Raw genomic sequence first — 23845 nt, forward strand, 5'->3', positions numbered from 1 at the left:
TGGTGCGGAGGCAGATGTTGTAGCCTTCACCTCGTTGATCGCCCGAAGGCGGATCCTGATGGATTCGAGAGCAACCTCTCCACCCTGTGCCCTGGCGTGGCGGGGGGACCTGTTGGAATTCTTGACTCTTGAGAAGGTTAAGTTTGAACTGAGGGGAAGGATGGAGAGGTTCTACAATTCATGGGCATTATTCATTATGCACTTTCAAGAACTGGATAACATCGAACATTAGTTGGGGGGGGGGGGGTGCGAGGGTTGGGGGGGAGGGGGGCGATGGGTGTTAATGGTGCCTATGGGTGATTCCGGATTCCTTTTTGACAGTTTATGTGAACATGTGGGCGAATGTTTTGGGTTTGGTGGGAGGATGGGATCGTTGTTTTCGATATGGGGATTGACATATTTATTGTTGGTGGGTGTAAATTTGGGAGAAAATTATCAAAAGGAGGAGAATAAAGAAATATATATATATATTTTTAAAATTCAGAATGTTGAAAAGAAATATGCAACCAGCTGAAAGGAGTTCAAGGTAAGATATCAATTTTAACTGACCAATCTGCTTCCAGTGATATATTCCGGATGTGCCACTCACAAAATTTGAAATCCTGATCAAAAACAAACTATCCAATTGTAGCCATCTGGGATGGCCACTTCCTGATTACAAAATGGACACTTTGCAAAGATTGCAGGGAAAATGGACAATGCTGAGAAAACAAGCAGGTTCAGAGCTTGTCTGTATATTGGAGCCGCAGCTCCGAGACAAGACCAAAACTGTAGGCCCATTAGCATACTAATGGCCCAACTCTGGGAACAAAAGAGTAACATTTGAGTAACCGATACTAAGGCAGACACCAGAGGAGACCGAAACAAAGCAGGCCAACGGCCACCTAGGACACGCCCAGTCATCAGGGCACCCACCCCTTTATTGGATGAAATCAATAGGAATGATCAAGAAACGGCCCAATTGATTGGGGCCAAGTTCAAGGCCCGCCCAAAAGAGCGCGAAGCCCCTTTGGGTATAAGAAGGAGCCCCCAAGAGAGAATTGTTCTCTTGGACCCGGCTCTCACCGAGGAGAGACCTGTTCACCAGCTGCACCAGAAGCAAGTAAGTCCAAGGTCAACGCACGCTACCAGACAGACGACCTTAGCTGTTCCCCTGTACCAGTTCGACCCCAGCAGCTTCAGAACCGAACAACGGCCATTGTTCCTCTGACTGAGTGGGTGCCCGAAGCTAAGTATAGGCTTTAGTAGTAGTGATAGTTTAGTCTGTAGAGTTTCGTGCATGAGTATATTTAACTGTGTGTGTAAATAAATAAGCATTGACTTTGAACTAACTAACTGGTGTATCGAGTCTTTGATCAGTATTTGGTTTTATCGAAAGATACCTGGTGACTCTAGAGCAAATGTAATTAGAATTAAGGAAGGCGACCATACTGACCGCCATATTCAGAGCCAACCAAAGAGAGCAACACAATTAGTTAGCTTAAGTGTCTTCAAAGTCATGATGAGAACATTTTGCAGGACAATTTGGTTGCATGATGATAGTTGGGCAATGTTAGGCAGAGAAAAGGATTTAACTAATACCTTTGAAGTCAATATTCAGACAGTCATGTATTGTAGCAGATCACATCAAAATCACATGTTTGAATTATTGCAACGATGAAGCGAATGGTTTCAACCATTGTCAGACTTAAACTATAATCAGTAGAACCATTCACCATTTAATCAAAAAGTATGTTCTGAAGACCTTTATTTATAACCAAATAAAGATAGATTACATATTAGGAAACAAGCGGGTTTAAGGTTCATGCAGAAACACAATGATTGTCCAGAATAACTTGAGGCATATGATTTTCTTGCTGCTGCTTCACAAAACAGATGAGACAAAGGGCAACACAGGGCTTTATACATTGACTGACCAAGACCACTTTGTCCTAAAGTTCAGTAAATATCAAATAAAGCACTATTCTCTTATTATTTCCAGATTATTAGCCAGCAAATATATATCAATTGATTTTTGTGAACAACAAGTGTAATCTGTGCATACAGATTTGAACTTGATCCGTGAATTCTAAAATTGTGCTTGACTTTGAATATTTTCACACATTGTTATGATTTGGAATGCAATCCTGAAAGGGCTGTGGAGGCAGTATCAATAGTACTTTTAATAGGAAATTGGATATATACAAGAGCAGCAAAAGCTTGTATTTATAAAGCACCCCGCATCCCAAGGCATTTCATAGGGGTGTTTTCAAACAAAAATAACACTGAGCCAGGTAAGGAGATATTATGGCAGGTGATCAAAAGCTTGGTCAAAGAATTGGTTTTTTAAGAAGTGCGCTAAAGGAGGAGAGAGAGAGGAAGTGACAGAGAGGTCTAGGGATGGTGAAACAATTAAAATTGGGGATGCTTAAGATATCAGAATTGGATGAGTGTGTATATCTTGGAATGTTATGGGGCCAGAGAGGATTAAAGAGATAGGAAGGGGTGAGGCCATGGACGTATTTTAAAGCAGAAATTATAAATTTAAAATTGGGGTATTGTTTAACCAGGAGCCAGCGGAGGTCAGCAAGCACAGAGGTGATGGGTGAACGGGATTTGGTATGAGTTAGGACACAGGCAGCAGAGCTGAGAGTTTCCTGTACAGCACATTTCTGGATGTGACTGCTTCACAGCTTAAGGCTGTGAGGCAGCGAGGGAATGACTAATTGCCAAGTAATCAAAGAGGACTAACTGATTAAGCAGAATATTAGAGTTCTGGAGTGAGTGGATATCCTATAAAAGTCAAGGACAGAAACTATTTGGTTAGAGGTAAGGTGCTCAAGTATAATAGAGGTATCAATACACCAATGGGTGTTTTCCCACCAGCTAATATGACATATAGAGGAACAAATTTACAAAGAAATTACAGAGGGTGCAGTAATTATCATGGGGCGCTTTAATTATCATAATGTACACTGGGATAGTAAGAATGTAAAGGACAGAGAGGAGCAAGAATTTCTTCAGTTCAACAGAATTTTCTAGAACACTATGTTTCTGGCCCAATGAGGAAGAGGAGGTAGAACTAACAACGTTAGAGCTGAATGACAAAATTGATGGGAGTATGAAACAGAAAAGGTACCAAATGACATGTCAGGCTGAAAACCTGACTGAATATAGAAAGTTCAGAGAGGAAGTGAAAAAAGAAATGACAAGCAAAGAAGCTGCATGAGAAAAGACTGACAACTAACATAAAAGGGAATCCAAAAGTCTTCATTAGGCATATAAAGTAAAAGGGTAGTGTAAATGGAGGAATGGGGCTAATTCGCAACAAATAGTGAATTTATGCATAGGGGCAGGGGTACTAAATGAATACTTTGCATCTGTCTTTACCAAGAAGATGTTGCCAAAGGCATAATGAAAGGCGTAGTGGTTGAAACACTAGATGGGCTAAAAATTGACAGAAGGTATTAGAAAGGCTGGCTGTACTTAAAGTTGCTAAATCACTGTGGCGGATGAGATGCATCAGAGGGAAGTGCAGGTAGAATTTGTGGAGGCATTGACCATTATCTTACCATCCTCAGATACAGGGGTTGTGCCTGAAGACTAAAGCTTTGCAAATGTTATACCCTTGTTCCAAAAAGGGTGTAAGGATAAACCCAACAACTGCAGATCAATTAGTGGGAACATTTTTTGAAACTATAATCAGGGATAAAATTAACAGGCACTTGGACAAATGTGGATTAATTATGGGAAGTCAGCATGGATTTGTTAAGGACAAACCATATTTAACTAACTCGATTGGAGATTTTTGATAAAGTAACAAAGGATTGATGGGTGATCAACTGCTTTTCGGACTGGAAGACATTATCGTGTGGTTCCTCGAGTCATTAATAGGATCCCGACATTAAGGACGTGTCTTGGGTGTATGGGGCAGAATTATAAAATTTGCTGGAAGTGCTGTGAACTGTGAGGGGTGTTGCTGATTTTCTCCTTGGTTCAATTGCTCTGTTTTATTACCTTTGCTCTCGAGTCGCCAGGTATCTTTGATACCGCCACGAGGTTCAAGTACGAGTAATGATCAATAACCCAATACACCGATTAGTAAGATTTAAATCAAAGCACATTTATTATACACAGTAATCGCTACTCATGCACAAATTCTACGTCTAAGCTACTTCTACAACTAACAGGCCTATACTTAACTTCGGACTGGCCCACCAGGTATGGGGAACAAATGGCCTTTCGTTCGGGTTCGGAGTCTGCGGGATTCGAAGTTGGTGCGGATTGGTAGCTAGGAGCGCCTATCTCGTAGCGAGCGTTGAATTAAGACTTACCTGTCGGGAGTCACTGCACCGGTCACAGTCAATGTTGGTTCGTGTTGCTGGGTGACAAGGGCAGGACGCAAAGGTGAAGAGGGCTGAAGAGAGAGCGATTTGAACTTGGGGCTCAAGTCTTATAGTCCCCAGGGGCTTCCCGCCTTTCCGGGCGGACCCTGAACCTGGTCCCAAGTGATTGGACTTTGTCCCAATCGCTTGGTTCGATTTCTCCAATACTGGAGCGGTTCCCTGATCGATGGGCGGTCTTGAGGTGCTCGTTCATCTCCTTTGTGTTGGCTCCTGCTGGCGCCGAGGAGCCTGGCTTTGCTTTGTGTGTCCAAAATGTTACTTATTGTTCCCGGGGATTGCTCATCAGTATGCAGATGGCTGCTACTTTGTTATGCTGATGGTCGCTGGTATCGATGCTGTCTGGCCTTTGCAGAGGTAAATACACAGCAAACCTGCAGCTGCTGGTTTCTGTCTATGTTGGCTGACTTTCCCATCAGCCTTTGCCGTTCGCCATTTTAAATCGGGAGTTGGTCAATTTAGGTGGCTACAGAGGGATTACAGTAAACATCAAGAGGACATCAACAGGTTGGTGGAATAGACAGATGCTTGGTGGATGAAATTTAATGCAGAGAAGTGTGAAATTTGATGCAGCAAAGTGTGAAGTAAGACATTTCGGTAGGAAGGACAAAGAGTATAAAATACAGGATACAATTCTAACGTGGGTACAGAAATAGAGCGAGACCTTGGGCTGGATTCTCCGATTTTCAGACTATGTCCAGAGGATCCGTGGCAGTTTATGTGGGAAAAATCGGCGCTGCCCCAGCATCGATCCTCCGACAGGTGAGGGGCTAGCAGCCGCGCCACGTACAACGGGCAGCACGGTAGCATGGTGGTTAGCACAATTGCTTCACAGCTCCAGGGTCCCAGGTTCGATTCCCGGCTTGGGTCACTGTCTGTGTGGAGTCTGCACGTTCTCCCCGTGTGTGCGTGGGTTTCCTCCGGGTGCTCCGGTTTCCACCCACAGTCCAAAGATGTGCAGGTTAGGTGGATTGGCCATGCTAAATTGCCCTTAGTGTCCAAAATTGCCCTTAGTGTTGGGTGGGGTTACTGGGTTATGGGGATAGGGTGGAGGTGTGGGCTTAGGTATGGTGCTCTTTCAAAGAGCCGGTGCAAACTCGATGGGCCGAATGGCCTCCTTCTGCACTGTAAATTCTATGAAACGCCCAGATTCCAAGAAATAAACAGCCGGAAAATTGCCGGGTCTGTGGCGCTGGCCGTGCGCGGACCTGACCCGCCAGGTAGTGCCCCCCGCACACCCCTTCGCCACCCACCAGTCCCCCCGGCCCTCGCCGAAGCTACCCCGGCCAGCAGCATGGCTCCCGCCCGACTGTAGCAGCGTGGACACAGTCCGCAGCTGCTATGCTGGGTTCCCGACCACTGAGACCACATGTCAACAGGGCGGTCAGGAATTTGGGAGAGGGCCTTCAGGTGACGTTCCAATGGCGTGCCCCGAGATGATGCTGTTTTGGAGGGGACGGAGCATGCGCAACCGGTGTAAAACAGGCACCGCCCCCGATTCGGGCGTAAAAATAGATTCTCCGCCCAATGCCGATTACAAAATCGGCATTAGCAAATGGAAAATCCCACCCTTTATTCTTCTCAGCAGTTGGGGTCATGAATTTGGATGATGTTGTCCAAAGAGCCTTAGTGAGCCGAGTTGTTGCAATGCATCTTGTAGATATTGCACACTACTGCTATTGTGCACAGATGTTGGAGGGACTGACCATTTAAGGTGGTGGATGAGGTGCTGATCAATCAGGCTACATTGTGCTAGATGGTGTTTGGCTTCTAGAGTGTTCTGCCGCACACATCCAGGCAAATGGAGTAGCCTCGTGAACAGGCTTTGGGGAGGCAGCAACTGAAATACTTACTGCAGAATTCCCAGCCTATGTGGCTTCAATATTTATATGGCTGCACAACCCATAGTGCTGACAGAGGGGGATTCAGTAATTGCAATGCGATTGAATGTCCAAGGGAGATAGTTATATCATATTTTATTGCAAATGGTCATTGCCTGACCCAAATCTTACTTGCCACTTATTAGCCAAACCTTGGATATTGTCCAAGTCTTGCTGCATTTGGACATGGACTGCTTCCTTGTCTGAGAAGTTGTGAATTGTACTGAATACAGTACAATCATCAGCAAACATTCTCATGTCTGAAAATCATTGATAAAGCAACTGAAGATTGTTGTGCCTAGCAGACTACCTGGAGGAAATTCTGCAGTGATCTCCCAAGCCTGAGGTAATTAGCTTCCAAAAACCGCAACCATCGTCTATTGTGCCAGGTATGACTCCAGTGGAGTGTTTTCCTGATTCCATTGATTTTTTTTGTTTGGTAGGGCTCCTTGATGCTTTACTCAGTCAAATGCTGCCTTAGGGTCAAGTTCAGTCTCTCCCTCACCCCGCCTCCTGAGGTCAGCTATCTTTCCATGTTTGGAACAGATCGTAAAGGGAAAGGGGGGAGGAATGAGGGGAAGTGGGCTGAGGGGGGGCAAAAACGCAAGAAAAGACCATGGGACACAAGGGGCAAAGCCACAGGGGACAGGTCCAAGGACAAACAGAGGATCAGAGGGAGCAGCAATATGTGGGGAAACACAAGGTAGGGCCAACAATAGATAGGGCAACTCAGGCAAAATAGGGCACACAGCCTCCGAAGTGGGGCAAAAAGGGAAATGTAAATATGTTTAGCGATCCTCATTTGTTTGTGCTTTGTTTTTATTTTCTCTTGTGTAATTCTAACTTTGCCTTGATTGCTTTCGTAAAATATTATACGCGGGTACAACACTTGTAATTTAACGTTCAAACTGATATATGTAACATAAAAAATGAAACCCAATAAAAACATTTATTAAAAATGTTTTTTTCGAGAGGACATACTCGGGCAATTTCCCACATTATTGGACAATGTCCGTAATGTAGCTGTACTGGAATGACAGCTAGGAGGGTAGCTAGTTTTATAGCACAAATCTTCAATTCTTGTCGGCATGTTGTCCAATGGCCGTGGCTGCATCCAGCTAAGGTGGATAATCCACATGGCACTTTTTTAATAATAAATAATAATAATAAATGTTTATTGGCTGACATTAACACTGCAATGAAGTTATTGTGAAAATCCCCTAGTCGCCATATTCCGGCACCTGTTCGGGTACAGTGAGGGAGAGACTTTGCTTCCACAAGGACTGTGGGGTGTTCATTCCTACTAGTAGTGTCGTGGATAGATGCATCTGCGGCAGGTAGATTGGTGAGGGTCAAGTAGGCTTTTTCTGCTTGTTCTTTCCTCAACAACTGTCACAGTCCCAATCTAGCAGATATGTATTTTGTGATTCAGCCAGCTTGATTGGTCAATGGTGGTGCTACTGAGCCACTCTTGGACATTGGAGTCCTCCACCCAGAGTACCTTCCGTGACCGGGCCACCCTCAGTGCTTCCAGTGATATTCAATGTGGAGGAGTACTGATCCATCTGCTGAAGGTGGCAGGTGGTAATTAGCAGGAGGTTTCCTTGCCCATATTTGAGCTTAATTCCTTGAGACTTCAAGGGGTCCAGAGTCTTTAAAAAAAAAAAAAATTTTTTTTAGAGTACCCAATTCTTTTTTTTTCCTCCAATTCAGGGGCAATTTACCGTGGCCAATACCCCTCGCCTGCACATCTTTGGGTTGTGGGAGTGAGACCCAAGCAGACACGAGAGAATGTGCAAACTTTAGCACACTGGGCAAAATCACTGGCTTTGAAAGCAGACCAAGGCAGGCCAGCAGCACGGTTCAATTCCCGTACCAGCCTCCCCGAACAGGCGCCGGAATGTGGCGACTAGGGGCTTTTCACAGTAACTTCATTGAAGCCTACTTGTGACAATAAGCGATTTTCATTTTCAAACTCCACATAGAGAGTGATCCAGGGCTGGGATCAAATCTGGGCCCATGGTGCTGTGAGGCAGCAGTGCTAACCACTGCCCCACTGTGCTGCCCCGGGGTCCAGAGTCAATGTTGAGAAAGTCCCAGGGAAACACTGTCCCAAGTGTAAACCACTGTGCAGCCACCTTTCCCAGTGGGCTGAGACATCTAGGGGTGGTAATAGAGGTGTCTAGAACAGTATGTAAGGTATGATTCAGTGAGAATGACTATGTCAGACTGGTGCTTGCTTAGTCTGTGGAAAAGCTCTTCCAATTTTAGCACAAGCCCTCCAGGTGTTAGTAAGGAGGATTTTGTAGCGTTGACTGGGTACAGCGTCCGGTTGTCATTTCTGGAGCCTAGGTCAATATCAGGGGATCTGTCCAGTTTTCTGTAATGATTTTGTACAATTGAGTAGCTTGCTAGTTGAGTTAACCACAGCATATGGGTCTGGAGTCACATGTAGGCCCCAGGCTGGGCAAGGATGGCAGATTTCCTTCCATAAGGGCACCGATGAACCAGATGGATTTTATGACCATCTTATAGTTGTATGGTCATTACAGAGACCAAATTTTAGTTCTAGATTTATTAATTAACTGAATTGAAATTCCACCAGCTGCTCTGGTAGGATTTGAACACATCTCCCGGAACATGAGCCTGGGTCCCAGAATCACAAGTCTGCGATGTAACCATCCCTGTGCAAATGACACTCTGAAATTAGGCATTTTATGGGACTGCAGTGTCTGGGAATGTTTTCCTAAGACTGCCCCTTGTACCATGTGGTGAATTGCTCCTTCAACAGCACTAAAAGCACAAAGCCAGCATCTGAGGCTTATATGTTGTATCCATGAACCCTTTGACGGAATTTTTTTTAAAATTATTTATTTGTGAAATAAATTGCTAACAGCAGCACACAAATCTGGATGGTAAATTAACTTAATAAATAATACAAGCCCTTGCAATCCATGTGTCAATATTTAGGGAACAACCTCAGTTACCATTCTTTTAAAAATCTGGGGCTGGATTCTCCGGTCGCCGACTCGGGAATTGCGATCGGCCGGAGAATCACATTTCCCGACCAAATCGGGGCGGCGGCGCTTTCGCGACGTCCCTCCAAAGCTACACCGCACCACGTATCGACGGCCTCAGGCGCCCCCCGATGCTCTGCCCCTGACGGCCGACGGCGAGGGACATGTGTAGTCTCGTCCATCGAGGACGCGACATGATGGCTGCGGACTCAGTCCAGTGTCGCCACAGTTGGGGGAGGGCCAATCTGCGGGCAGGGGGGACATTTATTTGGGGCTGGGGGCATTGTAGTGGGGCGGTCCAGGGCGCACGAGCCGGCCAAAGGGGGGGACTATTTTGCGGGCCAGGTCCGTGAGCGGCCACCGCCATGTTGCATGGCGCGGCTGCTGCACACCGCCGCTGTGTGCATGGGCGGCCACGGACCCGGCAATTCTCCGGGGCGTATCGGCAGCTCGAGCCGGGTGCTCTACGCTGCCTTCCTGCTAGCCCCCAACAAAACGGGGAATCGGTGGTGGTTTCTCGCCAGTTTTTCTGCCAGCGTGGGGACAGCCCCAGAATCGGAGAATCCAGCCCCAGAATCGGAGAATCCAGCCCCAGGTCTTTCCCATAAACATATCATTCAACCATTAAATTTCCATTCTTTAAACACTCAAAGGATGGAGTCTAAATCTAACCTGGACTCATAGTTCATATAACAACGAAATTCATTTGCTAAATTCCTATTGTGTTCTGGGAGAAATTTGGACATTTTCACAGAAAGTAACTTTGCTGCTAGGTCCTCCATGATTGCACCTGAAATAGAAAAATTCAAATATTATTATAAATAGATGACTTACCAAGTGGCAGCCCTGAGCCCAGGCAGATAATTTTGATTCTCTGTTTAATTGCTTAAAGCATCAAAGACGAGCCCAATCAATTATGAGCGGGAAAGTACTTTAAAAATATGAAAATCAATAAAAATATATATTTTTCAAGTTATGAGCAGAAATCTTGGCCGATTTCTCACATTTTCTAATTGTGGGCCACAAACTAAAGGAGCACACTCAACACCATCCCAGCTGACACCAGTTAAAACCAGCTAAACAAACAAAGACAGATAAATTGGGAAATTTGGAACTTTTCTGTTCTCTTCTAGTCACACTATTTCCTCACTCAACCAATAAGTTTATATTTATATAATGTGTTCCAAATAATGAAACATCACAAGTCACTTATGTAGAAGGATCATTTAGATCTGAAACATTAGCTCAGTTTCTCTCTCCACAGATGGTGCAAGACCTGCTGAGTTTATCCAGCTTATTCTGGTTGTATTACTTCGTAGGACTAATTGTGAGCACTGAACAGGAATTCGGAGGAGGTTTAGGGGTTGGGGTGGGAGAGGGGGTTGGCCAACGCCTAATTCAAAAATGGAAGTTTCCAGAAAGCTTTTGAAAGTGGGGTGGGATGAAGTTTAAGAGTTCCAGAGTGCAAAAAAAGAGTGACTGAAAACTTGGACACTCATGATGAAGGGGAAAGAGGAGGGGGAATAAATCACCCATTAGACCAGAAAAGATGAGAGTACAGAACACAGAGCTTAACATGACCACAGAGGTCAAGTACAGCAAATCCACAATAGCATTTCAAATCAAGTAAGGGACCAGTAAACTCATTACTACTCCCGGCATGTCCTTCATGGACATTCCAACATTCCAACATAGGACCAACATTCCACATTGAGCCATGGTTGGTCTCCTGGCTTGATGTGTGCTTTGTGCGCCCACAGAAAAAAAATGGGCAGCACAGTGGTTATCACTATAGCTTCACAGCGCCAGGGTCCCAGGTTCGATTGCCGGCTTGGGTCACTGTCTGTGTGGAGTCTACATTCTCCTGTGTCTGCGTGGGTTTCCTCCCACAGTCCAAAGATGTGCAGGGTTAGGTGAATTGGCTATGCTAAATTGCCCTTAGTGTCCAAAAAAGGTTAGGTGAGGTTATGGGGATAGGGTGGAGGTATGGGCTTAGGTAGGGTGCTCTTTCCAAGGGCCGGTGCAGACTCGATGGACCGAATGGCCTTGTTCGCTGTAAATTCTATGATGGTGATCAAGAAGTGAAGGATTTGCTGGGTCACATATTACAGTGGTATACTATTCCGGATGGAACCATTGAAGCACTGTGTGCCAAGCCTTTGGCTGTTACGCCTGTCTAGTCTGCCCCACCTTGCAAATGCCACACTACCCATTGGAGGATATCCTCACAGTGAAGATAAAAGTTTAACTTCACAAGGACTATGGTCACTTCTACCAATTCTATTGTGGTCTACTGGATTTCTGTGTTATTCTGCACTTGTTTCGTCTCCGAAAGCTGTCAGTTACAGTGGAGTAAATTTCACCGTCATTTCTACCACAAAATCCAGGCCATTACCTTTTTTTTTAATATAAAGTGCAGGAATCAACAGCCAATTATTTGCTTGACTGCAAATCTGAGCCACAACACTGCTGTCAATTGAATCATGTCTGTAGACCCATCAAAACAGTGCAATTAATAAATTTATATTCGTATTCTTTCGATATCCAACATTAATTTATCATTAACTGCAAAAGGTTGGCAAATGATTTTCTATGGACACAGACTGAAAGATGTCCACATACCAGTACAAAGAAGAATCTTCCCTTTTGTTAGATAGTTTACGGTTAGTGCTATTTTGCTGAGACACTCTTCTGAAAGGTATGGTGGGTCAACGATCACTATATCGCAACTGTGAGATTGAAGATCTTCATGTAAATTCATTGGATAGTTATAGTCGTAGAAAAAAAACTCCTTTCCATAAACTGAAAACCGTTTGTCATACTCCAACAGAATAGCAGTGTACTCTCCATTCCAAAGCTGCACCAGTTTCTGGTAGACACTTGGGGTACTGATGCAAGCTATTCTGAAATAGAAATTACATGAATAAATTGCAATATTTCAATGTTTCACTTCTGTGTATGGATTGACATTTTTAGCCTCCAAATTCAAACAATCATAGGATGCTACTTGGAGCTTGGAAGTCTTTAATTTATGTTTTTAGGAGTTCCACCAGTGACCCAGGAAAATAGAAAGAAAGGTGGTGCTTATAGAAGATGCACAAGTTGCCCCCCCCCCCCCCCCCCAAGTGGTTATATTTTTCAGATGTTTCTGGTGGTGCAATGAATGCTGCTTTGGGTCACTGAATGGTGGTAGCTTCACCCTGAATCAGGTTCTTCTACTCCGCTTCAAGAATGGAGTCCAGGCAGCTCGGTGGCGCAGTGGTTAGCACTGCTGCCTCACGGCACTGAGAACCCGGGTTTGATCCCAGCCCCGGGTCACTGTCCGTGTGGAGTTTGCACATTCTCACCGTCTGCATGGGTTTCACCCCCACAACCCAGAAAGATGTGCAGGATAGATGAATTGGCCACACTAAATTGCCCTTAATTAGAATAAAAGAATTGGTTACTCATTTATTTTTTTTAAAAGAATGGAGTCGTAGGTTTTCCAAGACTTGGCAGGAAGGTTAACCCATACAATTTCAAGTGCATTTCAAAAGTAGCTTGCAGGGGCTGCATGGTGGCGCAGTGGGTTAGCCCTGCTGCCTCACGGCGTCGAGGTCCCAGGTTCAACCCCGGCTCTGGGTCACTGTCCGTGCGGAGTTTGCACATTCTCCCCGTGTTTGCGTGGGTTTCGTCCCCACAACCCAAAAGATGTGCAGGCTAGGTGGATTGGCCATGCTAAATTGCCCCTTAATTGGAAAAAATGAATTGGATACTCTAATTTTTTTTTTTTTTTTTTTTAATTCAAATTTTTTAAAAGTGGCTGACCGGCAGAGACCTCGAACGAATTTGCATGCCTCTGCCCAGATGGTTCTGAAGATTATTAGACCCAAGTATGGTACTGTGCCATTAAAACCAGGAAGGCCCTATGTTTAGATTCGAGTCAGCCAGTTTCAGCTAGGCTGCACTCAGAAATGAGGGAATAAAATATTGGGCACATGTCCCAATCCTGATCACAAACCAGAATTCTTCTAGAAATGTGGACACTGGGTGGGGACAGGAATGAGCTCTGCTGTGCTGTCACTCATAGTCAAATACGTCAACAACACTCAGACTAAAACAATAGGCATTGTTTGCAAATGGATTACACAGTTGCTTTTGTTTGGATCTTTAAGCTTTGAAAATATTTATTCCCTTTTCTACTGCTGACACCAGTACTTTGTTGTTGTCTGGTTTTAGAACATAGAACATACAGTGCAGAAGGAGGCCATTTGACCCATCGAGTCTGCACCGACCCACTTAAGCCCTCATTTCCAGCCTATCCCCGTAACCCAATATCCCCATCTCACCTTTTTTGGTCACTAAGGGCAATTTATCCTGGCCAATCCATCTAATCTGCATGTCTTTGGAATGTGTGAGGAAACCGGAGCACCCGGAGGAAACCCACGCAGACACGGGGAGAACGTGCAGACTCCGCACAGACAATGACCCAGCAGGGAATCGAACCTGGGACCCTGGAGCTGTGAAGCTATTGTGCTGCCCATGTTTTAATCAGCCATGATACCCATAGTACCCCAATCAGCGAGAGCCTCAATGACGAGTGTTGGCGGGATATACCTGATGGTGACATCAAATTTAATCCGAATCCTGCCCTCACCCAATGTCAACATTTCTAACTGGTGCCTGGATAGGGATCAGCCAATTTCTCCTCCTTAAGTCATAAGTGCTGTAACAATGTATGAATAACATCTTTGCCATTGTTTTTGTGATCAGCTATTTGAACAATATCAGGAATTGAATACAACGTCAGAATTTCAGAAATCACATGTCTCAGTTACTTCTTGAATGAACTTCGGTTTGCCTTTTGATTAAAATAAGACACCCGAGAAACATTAAGTTATCTGTACGGCTGCAAGTATATAAATCTTTATATATATATATACCTGCCGCCATTTGCTGCAGCTTCAATTGCCTCCTGGGCTAGCCGTAGAGCCGTTTCATCACTGTACCAAAACTGACTTAATTGCTAGAAAAATAATTTCAGAAATTTAGCAACATTACTGGGTCAGTAGCCCTATTTAAAACTTGCAGTCAAAAATTAACATCCTAAACTATAATTCTATGCCAATGTCCCAATATCCACAACTATATTGAAATTATAATCAAGTCGGGTGCATTACCTAAAGATATTCTGTGAAATCATATCTAAAGAAGTTAACTTAAAACAAAAACTACCAAGAAAAGCAAATAATCTGAGCATGTATGCAAAAGTAATTGTTCGGACGAATTTGCAAAACTTGGTACATTGTAGATAGCAATCACAGAATTATACTGCCATTCACCCCACTGTGCCTGTGGGCAGCACGGTAGCATTGTGGATAGCACAATTGCTTCACAGCTCCAGGGTCCCAGGTTCGATTCCGGCTTGGGTCACTGTCTGTGCAGAGTCTGCACATCCTCCCCGTGTGTGCGTGGGTTTCCTCCGGGTGCTCCGGTTTCCTCCCACAGTCCAAAGATGTGCGGGTTAGGTGGATTGGCCATGATAAATTGCCCTTAATGTCCAAAATTGGCCTTAGTGTTGGGTGGGGTTACTGGGTTATGGGGATAGGGTGGAGGTGTGGACCTTGGGTAGGGTGCTCTTTCCAAGAGCCGGTGCAGACTCGATGGGCCGAATGACCTCCTTCTGCACTGTAAATTCTATGATCTATGATCTGTGCCGTCTCTTTGAAAGTGATTCATCCCACTTCCCGGATCTTCCCACAGAACCCTGTACATATTTATTTTTTTAGCAAACATTCAATTTACATTTGGAAGTTCCAATTAAATCTGATTCCACCACCCTTTAGGCGATGCTCTCCAGATCTTAACAGCACTCAGTACAAACTCACCTACACCTTGCATTTTTTTGCCAATGATTATAAATTTGTGTTCTCTGGTTACCAATGCTACAGCTACTGGAAGCAGTTGCTCCATCCCTATCTACTCATAATTTAGATAACCTCTATTAAATATCTACTTAGAATGCTATATAGATTCTCTATAGTGCAGGAGGCCATACAGCCCATCGAGTCTGCATCAGCCCTTGTTCCGATAGAGCACCCTACCTAGGCCCAATCCCCCGTGCCTAACCCCATAACCCCACCTACCTTTTTTGGGCAATATTAGCATGGCCTATTCACCAACCTGCACATCTTTGAATTGTGGGAGGAAACCCAACAGACACGGGGAAAAAGTGCAAACTCCACACAGACAGTGACCCGAGGTCGGAATCGAATCTGGGTTGTGCTGTGAGGCAGCAGTGCTAACCGCTGTGCTACCCTGCGTCTCCGTACCATTATTACAAATTAGCAAAGCAGTTATTCCTGATCTCCCAGCACCAGTATTTCGATATTAATAGGCTATGGCTTAGCCCAATCTGTTACAAATGAAAAGAGGACACTTTAAAATGAGCTTTGAGTTCCGCCGAGCATTTATTTTCTGAGTAACCTATAATGTTTTTAATGGCACAGAGCTAGTAGCTTTAAGAGATCATTGGGAAATTAACATTTCGAGAAAATGGGAGACTTTTAGGCTTAGAGTGTTCTGTTTTCAACAAAAGTAATTTTTTAAAGAATGTTTGTTTTGATGAGGATATGTTAGTCCCAGAAAATTAACACTTAGCAACTTGATCCACTGAAAGTTAGCATCAAGCATGCTTAGGTAAATATATGAATAGGATGGGAATAGAAGGATACGGACCCAGGAAGTGTAGAAGATTGTAGTTTAGTCGGGCAGTATGGTCGGCACGGGCTTGGAGGGCCGAAGGGCCTGTTCCTGTGCTGTACATTTCTTTGTTCTTTGTTTGTTCTTTGATTGCTCGCAAGAGTAAAGTTTACTCCGATCTGCTCCAACAGTGCTCTTTAATCTACCTCCGAGATACCTACAACAGTTATTCTATGGGGCCACCTGGAGGCTATAATTCGTATAAATTAAATGCATTTTGTGCTTTGCACTATTCATCAGCCTGCAATTATACTTAAATAAAATGCCAACAGAGCCCACCAAGCTACTATGGTGTACAATGTTATCAAAGAAAATGTTATAAAAGCAATGTTGTTCCAGCTACATTTCAGAAATAGATAGCCAAATACAAATCATCGATATTTTACCCAGTCTTCTTCTATGGACCCAACAACGTAATTATTGAATCCTGCAAATTGCTTCTTCTGTTGATCCAGCTGGAATTGTTGCAAGGCAGCCAAAGTATGAACTGACAACCGAGTGTCATCATCATCATCACTGTCATTCATTCTGACAGCAAATTACCCTGGAACAAATCAAAAGAGTGTATAATATCCCAAATAATAATTTTAATACAAACCCCCACCTTCCCTTCCAATGTTAGGTGGTGATGCGACCATCAATTCACGCGAGACAGAGAGTTGAAGTGAAAAGTGGCTTTAATCGACTAGAACAGTGCCTGCCTGCGACTGCTCTGCTAGTGAGGGCCGCCTACAGGGCAGCTGCTCTTTATACCTCCCCTCAAGGGGGCGGAGCCCACAAGGGCACCAGCATGATATATTCTGTGTAATATCGTACAATGGTCCATAGGTGGAGCCCACATGGGCAACAGCATGATACAGTGTAATACAGTGGTGAATGGTTAGTACAATACGTTCACCACAGGTGGTATAATTAATGTTCTCCCTCCTCAGGTTTTGTCCCTCTCTTTTAAATCACCTCTCGCCTGAAAAAGACCCTTGACCCCACCACCCTAGCAAACCACTGCCTCATTTCCAACTTTCCTGTCCTTTCCAAACTCTTTCAATGTGTTGCCTCTCAAATTTCCCAGGATTCCATGTTTGAATCAATCTAATCAGTTTTCAGCCCAGCGACTGGACCAAAATGGATCTTATCAAGCTCACACAGTGAATCCTTTGTGACTGTGGTAAAGGCAAACTATCCCTCCTTGTCCTTCTCCATATATTGGCAGTCTTTGACATGGTTGATCACCTCCTCCAATGCCTCTGCACCATTGTCCAGCTGACTGCATTTACTTGGCTCCATTATTGTCCATCTAATTGTATTACATGAAATAGCTTCTCTTCCTGCTCTCACATCGTTACCTCTGGTCTATTCTTTGTCCCTTCTGTAGCCACCTGGGTTGGCCTCTTCCCGACTTAAAATGGAGATCCGCAAAGAATGCAGGGAAATTCAGCCAAGCCAGGAAAAACTAGCAGGTGCAAAGTCTCCTGTGTATTAGAACTTGCAGAAACCCAGACAGCACTGAAACTCACAGCCATCTGCATAGTAATGAGCGATCCCCGGGAACAATTGAAACATGTAAGGTGAATAAGGCCAAGCCAGACTCCTCGGCGCCAGCAGGAGCCAAGACAAAGGAAGGCCAACGGACACCTAGGGACCGCCCAGCAATCAGGGAGCGGCTCCGGTATTGGAGAAATCGATCCAAGTGATCGGAACATAGTCCAATCATTTGGAACCAGATACGGGGTCCGCCCCGAACGGCGCGAAGCCCCGGGGACTATAAAGTAGAGCCCCCCCAAGTTCAATTTGTCCTTCTTGGCAGGGTCACTCAGCAGCGCGAACCAACTCTTGACAGTGAACTGCCTAGCTGCCGCATCAACCAAGTAAGTCTCCAGTCAACGCACGCCACGAGATAGGCGCTCCTAGCTACCAGTCCATACCAGCTTTTGAATCCTGCAAGCTCAGAATCGAACGAAAGGCCATTTCTTCCCCATACCTGGTGGGCCAGTTCCGAAGCTAAGTATAGGCCTTTTAGTGATAGAGATAGTCTAGAAAGTAGAGTTTATGCAGGAGTAGTGATTTATTGTGTATAATAAATGTGTTTTGATTTGAATCTTACTAATTGGTGTGTCGAGTTATTGATCAGTACTTGAACTTGAACCTCGTGGCGGTATCATAAAGATACCTGGCGACTCTAGAGCAAAGGTTATAGAAACAGAGCAAATTAAGTAAAGATACAACGGGCAACATTTAAGAGCCAACCAAAGTTAGCAACACTTCCTATTTCCCATATACATGCTTTTCTTTGCTGACATCATCCAAAAAATAGCAGTATTTTTCATATGGATACTGATGGCACTCTGCTCTACCTCACTCGCACCTCTCTGGGCTCCTCCACTGTCATAACAACATAACAAATAGAAGTATATAACCCGTCAATATGTCCCACTGTTCAATATGATTAAGGCTGGTCTTGGACTTCAATTCCACTTTCCCACCTATTTTCCATATCCCTTCATTTCCTGAGACACCAAGAATTGCCCATCTCAGCCTCAAATATATTCAATGATAGCAGATCTACAACCCTCTGAGGCAGAGAATTCCAAAGATTTACAACCCTTTGAAGAAATTCCTTCTCAGCTCTGTCCTAAATAGTCAGCCCTTTATCCCCAAACTGTGTTCCTTGTTGGAGATTTCCCAGCCAGGGGAACTAATGTTTCAGCATATACCCTGATAGCCCCTTCATAACTTTATATGTTCCAATGGGATCACCTCTCAGTCTTCTAAACCCCTAAGAATATAGACCCAATTTACTCAGCCTCTCACCATAGACAACCCTCTCATCCCAGGGGCCAATCTAGTAAACATTTACCGCACCGTGTCTAATGCAAATATAACCTTCCTTAAATATGGAGACCTAAATTGCACACACTAATCCAGGTCTTATCTCACCAAAGCCCTGTACAATTGTAGCCAACTTCTATACTTATTCCTTACAATAAAGGCCAACATACCATTTGCTTTTCTAATTGTTAGCTGTACCTGCATACTAACTTTTTGTGTTCCTTGTATGAATACATTCAAGTCTATCTGAATATCAAAATTTACAAGTTTCACAACTTTTAAAATATTCTGCTACTCTATTCTTAAGAGCAAGATGAATAATTTTACACCTCCCAACATTATTGTGCATCTGCAATTGCAGCCTACCCATTGAACCCATCTATATCTTTTTGAAAACTCTTTGTGCTTTCCTCACAACATGCATTCCCGCCTAGCTTTGTATCTATCATCAGCAAAGTTAGATACATTAGTCTCTGTCTTTTCATCCAAGTTGGTGAGACATGACCTTCTCCATATAAAATGCTGCCTGTCACTGACTAGTCCATTTTCCTCCAAATGTGCATACATCCTATCCCTCAGTAGCTTTTCCAAAAGCTTCCCCACTACTGATGTCAGGCTCACTGGCCTATAATTTGCTGGATTATCCCTGCTTCCTTTCTTAAACAAGGGAATAACATTGGCTATTCTCCAGTCCTCTGGAACCTTGCCTGTGGTGAAAGAGGAGTGAAGATATCTGTTAAGGCCCCAGCTATTTCTCCCCTTGCCTCCCGCAGTAACATGGGATAGATCCCATCTAACTTCCTGGTTTCTCTCTGCCTCCTTTCTTGAATAACTGTGTTATGTTTACTAACTTGCAGTTTGCTGGGACATTCCCAGAATCTAAGGAATTTTGGAAAATCATAATCAGTACATCCTGCAACAGTATCTCTGCAGCTCTCTTTTAGAACCTTAGGATGTAGATGATTATGATTGGGGATTTGTCGGATTTTGGTAGCTTGCGCTTCTCCAGTACTTTTTCTCTGCTGACAGTAATTACCCTTAATTTACTTACATTTATTAGACTCTAGGTTACTCTCCATTTCTGGTACCTAACTTGTGACTTCTACTACGAAGACGGACAAAAATATTTGTTCTTCTCAGTGAATACTTTACTAATTTTAGATATTACTAATTAACCGTGACACATTGCACAATACTAAATCTAAAATATTTTCATCTCCTGCTGGTTCCACAACTTGTAGCTCCAGGAAGCTATCACAAAAATATTCTATGACAGACTCATCTTCCAGGCCACTTTGCCAATTGGATTGGCCTAGTCTCTATAATGATTACAGTATCCCACAACAATCACATTGCCTTTGTTAAAAGCTCCAATAATGTCTTGTTTAATGCAGTGTCCAAGGTATAACTACTATTAGGGGGTCTATAAACTGCCCCCACCAACATTATTCCACCTTGCTATTCCTAAACATCACCGATACTGATTCTACCTCTTGGTTCTCTGAGCAGGATCTTTTCCCACTAATGTTTTATGTCATTCTTCACTCTCAGGGGTATCCTCCTCCTTTGCCATTGTTTTTTTCTGTACCCGGATTATTTATTTCCCAACCGTGGTCACCGTTCTGTTTTGGAAATTAGATCTAAACCATTTATCTCTATTTGTACCACTTACTGCTGCTAAATTACCAGAATGCTCATCAGACATCCAGTACTGGATGAGCAGAAATGTATCCAATTAAATATTGGGAAGACAATATTTATTGTTTTTGATCCCAGCTAGAAGCTCTGTTTCCTGGCTACCGACTCCCTCTCCCTGGCCAGTGCCTCAGGCTCTTAGCATATCTGATCCCAACCACATCAGCAAGAGCACGTATTTTCACCTAGAAATAGGGACAGGAGTAAAATAATTTAGCTCCTGAGCTATTTCTTTGTCTCTGCATCTCCCAGAGCTCTGGTTTTGCTTATGAGGCAGCCAGCTTGCTCCCCAATGTGAAGCAATGGAATCAAGAGAGAAAATATCCGGGACTATGAAATTTATGATTCTTTGTGCCTGTTCCACTATTCAATTAAATCATGGTTGATCTGCAACCTAACTCCATATATCCTCCATTACCTCATATTCTTTAATACCTCCTTAATGTCATCCAACTACGTGCCTACCACTGAAACCCTCATTCATACCATTGATTTTACTATTCCAACACACCTTAAGCCAGTGTCCCAGATTCTTCCCACTACCAACATGAGTTCGCTCAAAACAATGTCCTTACTCACACTCTCACTGACCTATCAACCCTGGGCTCACAAACCTACAATGGCACTCAGTTAAGCAATGCCTTGATGTTAAGCTTCTCATTCTTGTTTTTAAATCCCTCCATGACCTTGCCCCTCCCAACTCTGTAAGCTTCTCCTGCCCAACGATCCACTGAGATATCTGTGCTTATCGAATTCTGCCCTCTTGAACTTTCCCAATTTTAACTGCTCCACCACTGTGTGGCCATGCCTTCGGTTGCCTGAGTCCGAAGCTCAGCATTCCTTCCCTAAATTTCTCGTCTGTCAAGGTCTAAAGTGCCTAATCAGAAGATGAGATTAGCTAGAACACTGCAGCAAGCAGAGGACAGCAATGGACCATAAACTTTGTCCCTCATGTTACTTCTGTTTATTTTTGCCATGTGCCAGTCTGAATCTTGTTTTTTATATTCTTAGCTTGTGGACAGAGCGGTTCATTATTCTGCCATTCACAATCATGTATTTATTCTCCCCCACCACCCATGCCATCCCAGACTTTTCTTTTGGTTCTTCCTTCTCCTCCCCCCACCTTTAAATGGCATGACACCTATTGCATTTCTACCTTCCTTCAGCTCTGAAGTTATATTCCACTCAAAACACGTTTCCCTCACCACAGATGCTGCCAAATCTGCTAAGTATTTCCAGCACTGTGTTTTTATTTCAAATTTCCAACACCTGCAACACTGCTTTTATGTTGTGGTCTTGTGAATTTTCATTTGAATCACTACAACAGTTGGACGAAGCAAGCTCCAGGTACGCACTCCCTCCTTCTGGATGCTTCACTGTATGTTGGCGCTTTTCCTTCAATGATGACAAAAACGGAAAATGCTGGAAACACTCAGCATGTCAGGCAGCATACATAGCAAAACAGTTGTTTAATTCCAATGACCCTTTCATCAGAACAGAGGTGTGCCAGTTTATGAGATGATTTTTTACTTGATCATCCCGAACGTCTTGCAGTTCTGAAAGGTTGCAGGCGCCATGTGTCAGTGTGATAAAAACAGAGAATGCTGGGAATGGTCAGTTGCTCTGGCAGTTTAGAAATCATAGAATTCCTATAGTGCAGGAGGAGGCCATTCAGCCCAGCGAGTCTGCAACGGCCCTCTGGAAGAGCACTCCACCCTATCATTGCAACCCCACCTATCCTGCACATCTTTGGACTGTAGAAGGAAACCGGAGCACCTGGAGTAAACCCACGCAGACACTGGAAGAAAGTGTAAACTCCACACAGACATTATCATCTTTGGAATGTGGGAGGAATCCCGAGCATCCGGAGTAAACCCACGCAGACACAGGAAGAAAGTGCAAATTCCACACAGTCACCCGAGGCTGGAATTGAACCCGGGTTCAAATCAACCTGAAAGGTTAACTCTCACTCTCTCTGTAGATGTGGCACAGTGGTTAGCACTGCTGCCGCACAGCACCAGGGACCCGGGTTCAATTCCAGCCTCGGGTGACTGTGTGGAATTTGCACTTTCTTCCTGTGTCTGCGTGGGTTTACTCCGGGTGCTCGGGATTCTTCCCACATTCCAAAGATGATAATAATCATCTTTATTAGTGTCACAAGTAGGCTTACATTAACACTGCAATGAACTTACTATGAAAATCCCCTAGTCGCCACATTCCGGCACCTGTTCAGGTACACAGAGGGAGAATTCAGAATGTCCAATTCACCTAACAGCACGTCTTTTGGGACTTGTGTGGGAGGAAACCGGAGCACCCGGAGGAATCCCAGGCAGACACGGAGAGAACGTGCCGGCTCCGCACAGTGACCCAAGCCAGGAATCGAACCTGGGACCCTGGAGCTGTGAAGCAACAGTGCTACCCATTGTGCTACCGATACGCAGGATAGGTGGGGTTACAATGATAGAGTGGAGTGCTCTTCCAGAGGGTCGGTGCAGACTCGATGGGCTGAATGGCCTCCTGCACTGTAACAACTCAGATTTCTAAACTGCCAGAGCAACTAAACATTGTTTTTAATCACACTGACACATGGCGCCTGCAACCTCGCCTTCTTCATTTAATCCCCCAACAGCAGAATCCTGCACTCACCCACGTTCCACCAGGACTTGACCGTTCCCCTTTGACATCTGAGCCACTAAGTAGACGCATAGAACCGTCACACGGCGGTAGAGGAAGTGACGCAATGGCGCACGCAACGGTAGTCCGGAAGTGCATTGTCGCTTCGGCAGGTTGCGAGGTGAAAGGCCGGAGGACGAGAGCCAGGTGGGGCTGAAACGTCTGAGGGCATGAGACCAACAGCAGCCAGGTGGTGGTTATCCATCTTCGGCGTTTTCTTTCAAAATGAAGACGCCAAATGCATTTCCAAGGAGCTCGTTACTGAAGAGCAATACCGGAACCTGGGGAGAACTGAATTCCTGGGTTTAAAATAGAGGCGAAAATCAAATGAGGATTTACGAAAAAGGCTATTTTTCTACTGCACTATCGGATTTCTGTTATGGCTAATTTTCAGATGTCCAATATTAGGTGTTGCCAAAGGTCAGAAGAATAAAAGCAAAATATTGCAGATGCTGGAAATTTAAAATAAAAACAGAAAAATGCTGGAAAAGCTCGGCTGGTCTGTGGACAAACAGTTAAAATTTAGAGTCCGAATGACTCTTCAAAACGGTTTCTCTCTCCAGATGCTGCCAGTCCTACTTAAGTTTTTCCAGCTGTTTTATTTATGATGGAAGAAACAAACGTTTATCTT

At 44.3% G+C, this 23845-nt stretch overlaps 1 protein-coding gene across 2 annotated transcripts; it reads right to left on the reverse strand.

Annotated features, from left to right (window-relative positions):
- Nucleotides 1-1717: 1717 nt before the first annotated feature.
- Nucleotides 1718-23274, reverse strand: eef1akmt1 (EEF1A lysine methyltransferase 1). Of its 2 annotated transcripts, none has more exons than XM_072476832.1 (5): nt 23188-23274; nt 16407-16564; nt 14202-14284; nt 11902-12182; nt 1718-10069 (listed from the first exon to the last, which is right to left on the reverse strand). In XM_072476832.1, the coding sequence occupies exons 2-5, from the start codon at nt 16545-16547 to the stop codon at nt 9927-9929; spliced, it is 648 nt and encodes a 215-aa protein (XP_072332933.1). In that variant the 5' UTR covers nt 16548-16564; nt 23188-23274; the 3' UTR covers nt 1718-9926. The 2 variants fall into 2 exon arrangements, with proteins under 2 accessions (XP_072332933.1, XP_072332934.1); XM_072476833.1 differs by lacking the exon at nt 23188-23274 and adding an exon at nt 18122-18189.
- Nucleotides 23275-23845: the final 571 nt, after the last annotated feature.

The sequence above is a fragment of the Scyliorhinus torazame genome, chromosome 15 (genome assembly GCF_047496885.1).
Source record: "Scyliorhinus torazame isolate Kashiwa2021f chromosome 15, sScyTor2.1, whole genome shotgun sequence".
Lineage (NCBI taxonomy): Eukaryota > Metazoa > Chordata > Chondrichthyes > Carcharhiniformes > Scyliorhinidae > Scyliorhinus > Scyliorhinus torazame.